Consider the following 4,170-nt stretch of genomic DNA (forward strand, 5'->3'; position numbering starts at 1 on the left):
CCGGGATATTTTATCCTATCACATCCATCTTCCGCCCTTTATACAAGAGAGATTAAGTATTCGATAAGACATTTTATATTTATTAAAAATTAATTTTAAAATTTATTAGATTAAACATCCCGTATAAATACTAATTGTGTCAACCTGACTGTAACATTAGTGCTTAAGTTGCAAGCAATTAACTAGCTTTGCTGTTACAATTACCATAATTAATTGAGTAATAAATCAGCTAATTAATCTTGAAGTAACCGAGGAAATTCAAGCCGGAAGCCATCCAACCGGACCGTGCCGGTCGCGACACGACCAACACATATAACGGAACGCAAGCACGAATCTTGATGGCATTGAAGCCATGGGATCCGTCGATAGAACATTTTGTGCGCATCTCGCGCTCGATCACTCGACCCTCCCTATTTAATATATTTCACCTACGGGTTGCCCCTTGATTCCGTTGCTTTCTTTGTTCTTGGGATCTTCGAACCGCAGAGGAGCAGGGATCTGATCTCCCTCGATCGCAGATTCCCCCGCCCTCGTCATTTCTCCGGCGACGCCACCGCCGCCTCCTCCTTCCTCCGCGATGAATCCCGAGTAGTAAGTCCCTTGCTCTTCCCCTAATGTTGACCTGTCGATGATAGCTGAATCCCCTTGTAGGGCATCATAATCTCGATTTATATTCGGTCGTGGATTCTGATCTTAGGGGATTTGATCTGATCGCACGGCGGGATTTCTCATCGATCGGAACTTCCGTTCGCGTGTGGAATTACGTTAGTTCGCTTGATGATGAGTTTCTGCTTTAGATCGGCGATGTTTTCCAACCGAATTTGGCGGATCTAGCACGGTTGTGGTTCTGTTACTGCTCTAGTGGTGTTCTGATGGGTTAATTACAATCAGGGCTGTAAAATGGATCCGACTCATCCATGTGATGATTATATTTCTGTTCCTGTGCTAGAAAGAAAACTTTGTTATTGATTTGTGCATTTCCCTATTTAGGGAGAATCAAGATGCTTGTTGCCTTCTTATGTAAGACCTAGTCAAATTTGTTGAAATTTGGTGCCATTGATCTTGTTATCTTCATTGACTTGAAGTTTTCTTCTTGTGGGAGCACCATCTGTTCTGTTGGAAGATTATGTGTCTTGTCTAACTGAACGTAAAAGCATTTTTCCATTATGTTTGAATTGAATTCTGTAAGATAAGCTAGGACCTGAATATCTGCATAAGTGAAATTTCTGATGGATTATTGAAAAATCTATGTTGGTATAAATCTAAATTCTGCATGTTTCTTTGTAGTGACTACTTGTTCAAACTCTTGCTCATTGGAGATTCAGGTGTCGGAAAATCATGCCTACTGCTAAGATTCGCAGTGAGTAGCAAGCATATGTGTTTTATGAAATTGTCGTTTTTTTTTCAGGAAGAATAATGTATCTATATTTTGTACTTCAATTGCATGCTTTTGAAAGACATATGTTTCCTTTGTAGATGTTAGGGGAGCCACCTACTGCCTTTTTTTCAGAATTTCAGCTACATAATCATAGAACGGGTTTCCTTCTTCCATATATGTGAATTGAGCAATAAAATCTTTAATTGTGTACCAAAACATTGCTTGAATTCTAGTTGGAAGCATAGTGCAACTAGTATTCCAAAATATTTTCTCTTTATAGCACGCCAATCTCTGTTAGCATAACTCACTGTTTATCTAGTGACAATTGGTTACCAACTTGCTACGTCTCTTGTTATGTAAATGGTCAATAGCATCTATGGTTTGGTTTCTCACCCAATAGTTGATATTATTTTGCCATGTGGAAGAAGAATTTGTATCTATGCTAAGGTGTAGTTATGCGAAGCTGATCCTGATTGCAAAGATTTAGTTCTTGTTGTATTGTGCCTTGATCTCTTTTTTCCCTTTGTAGGATGATTCTTACTTGGAAAGCTACATTAGCACTATTGGAGTTGATTTTGTAAGTCAACTTTACTTATTGATGTGATGCTTTGAGTAGAGCATATGATGAATAATAATTTTTGTGTTCTAGAAAATTCGCACTGTTGAGCAGGACGGGAAGACTGTTAAACTTCAAATTGTGAGTATTTAATTTAGATCATGATTCTTGTGCGGAGTTGAAATGTGCTAGATCTTTGATCTCCTATATTCACTAAGTAACCTGTTAGTTCTGTGGAGATGCTTGTCTTAGTATGAATGCTTGTAGAGCTTCATAATACTAATTCCCTTTGTAGTTAGTGATTTCATTTTCATTGATACTCTTGTGTTTGTTACCATCAAGGTGGTTCTCTCTCCTTAAACTTCTTATTCGATATTGAATTTCTGTGCTGAAATAACATTGTTATGTTTGTTAATTTACAAGTTATTTGCTTGTGCTTCCAGTGGGATACTGCTGGGCAAGAGCGTTTCAGAACTATTACAAGCAGCTACTACCGGGGTGCCCATGGTATCATTGTGAGTGTGATTCTTTACAATTAAAGTACAGTGATTGTCGTTCTAGTTCTCAAGTTATTAAATTGTGTGGTTCTTGCAAGTGAAACGTTTTTTCTAATGCATGCTTGTTCTCTACCCCTGGACTTGTAGGTGGTCTATGATGTGACAGACCAGGAGAGCTTCAATAATGTAAAGCAGTGGTTGAACGAGATTGATCGATATGCGAGTGACAATGTGAATAAACTTCTGGTTGGGAACAAGTGTGATCTAGCCGAAAACAAAGTTGTGTCATATGAAACTGCCAAGGTGATTTGAATGGGTGCTATCATGTTAATTTTTTGCATGAATGAAATATCTCATAAATTCGTTTCCAGAACCATCAAAAGGTGATTTGAACTGTCACCTTATGGTTGCAATACCAAGATCATGAATAAGAAGGCATACAGTGACTATAAGCATGCCGATAATGATTTATTTGTCTCTATAACAGTATGTGTGCGTGAGAACATACTAGGCTTAGCTTCATGATAAATAGTCACCATGTCAACTTTAATTTGAGTTAGTGTTGGCTCATTTCACTCTTTGATGTTACAGGCTTTTGCCGATGAGATTGGTATCCCTTTCTTGGAAACTAGTGCAAAAAATGCTACTAACGTGGAACAGGCATTCATGGCCATGACTGGTGCCATCAGGAACAGGTATATTTAACTTCTCTACACTGAATCAACAGTTTGACCCACCACATCCTTGAGAATGAATGCAAAATGGCACATCGCCTGTTTCAGGATGGCGAGCCAACCAGCCATGAACAACGGCAAGCCGCCTACAGTTCAAATTCGTGGACAACCTGTTAATCAGAAGAGCAGCTGCTGCTCCTCTTGAAGCGTTGTCAATGACAATCCTGTGTGAAAACTACTTCCTATTCAAATTGATACTTATGCTATGATCTCCATAGAATCGTAAATTGCTCCATTCTTTTCTTGTTATTAATTGTGTACAAGTGGATTATCTGATTGTATAATCAGTGTGGATCTCATCAGCTTTTTGCTGTTCATCTAATTCTCTGGTATAGAACAATTCATGTTATGGTGTGTTGATCTTGTGTCAATATCAACTGGTGTTAAACAATACAAAATTAGTTCATATTTCTTAAGCAGTTGATTCTGGTGTAATATTACTTAGATTTTCTAAATTATCTTTGTGCTATCATTTTAAATATTTTATTTTTTTTAATGTTGGCATCATATATCCAATTTACGCCAACTAATCTCAGAGATGATCGATTTTATCTCACAGAAATTTTTTATCAATCATCAAGATAAATCGAGAAGTGCTTGTATAAGATAATCCACCAGTCCAACAATTTTAAGTTAACCATTCAAAAAAAAAAAATCATTCATTAATTTATCAAAATGGAAACTCTAAATGTCTTTAAAAAATAAAGGACATCATGTCATTACACCATTGCCCCAGGGGTTGATATGCCGATATTTCCACTGTCGTGGTATAAACTTCAAGTGTGAATTCCTCTATCTCCTATCTTTCTCTATCCATCACTTTGGAATTTCTTGAAGCCTCGCAGTTTGAGACCTCAACGTTTGGTAACTTCATTTACAAGGGAGACACTGCAAACACTTTTTACCCTTTTTAACACCCTTTTCATCGGTGAATCGAGTGAACTACGTCAATCTCCTCTCCTTGTCTCAGGAATAGTCAAAACGCATATGCGACAAGTTTAAACA

General features: G+C 37.6%; 1 protein-coding gene across 1 annotated transcript; it reads left to right on the plus strand.

The window, feature by feature from the left end:
• The first annotated feature begins 450 nt into the window (after positions 1-450).
• LOC122010070 (ras-related protein RIC1-like) lies at positions 451-3,514 on the plus strand. The gene is made up of 8 exons (XM_042566445.1): positions 451-591; positions 1,288-1,360; positions 1,908-1,955; positions 2,028-2,075; positions 2,378-2,449; positions 2,579-2,734; positions 3,023-3,126; positions 3,214-3,514. The coding sequence occupies exons 1-8, from the start codon at positions 578-580 to the stop codon at positions 3,308-3,310; spliced, it is 612 nt and encodes a 203-aa protein (XP_042422379.1). The 5' UTR covers positions 451-577; the 3' UTR covers positions 3,311-3,514.
• Positions 3,515-4,170: the final 656 nt, after the last annotated feature.

This window comes from Zingiber officinale, chromosome 8A (genome assembly GCF_018446385.1).
Source record: "Zingiber officinale cultivar Zhangliang chromosome 8A, Zo_v1.1, whole genome shotgun sequence".
In the NCBI taxonomy this organism is placed as follows: domain Eukaryota; kingdom Viridiplantae; phylum Streptophyta; class Magnoliopsida; order Zingiberales; family Zingiberaceae; genus Zingiber; species Zingiber officinale.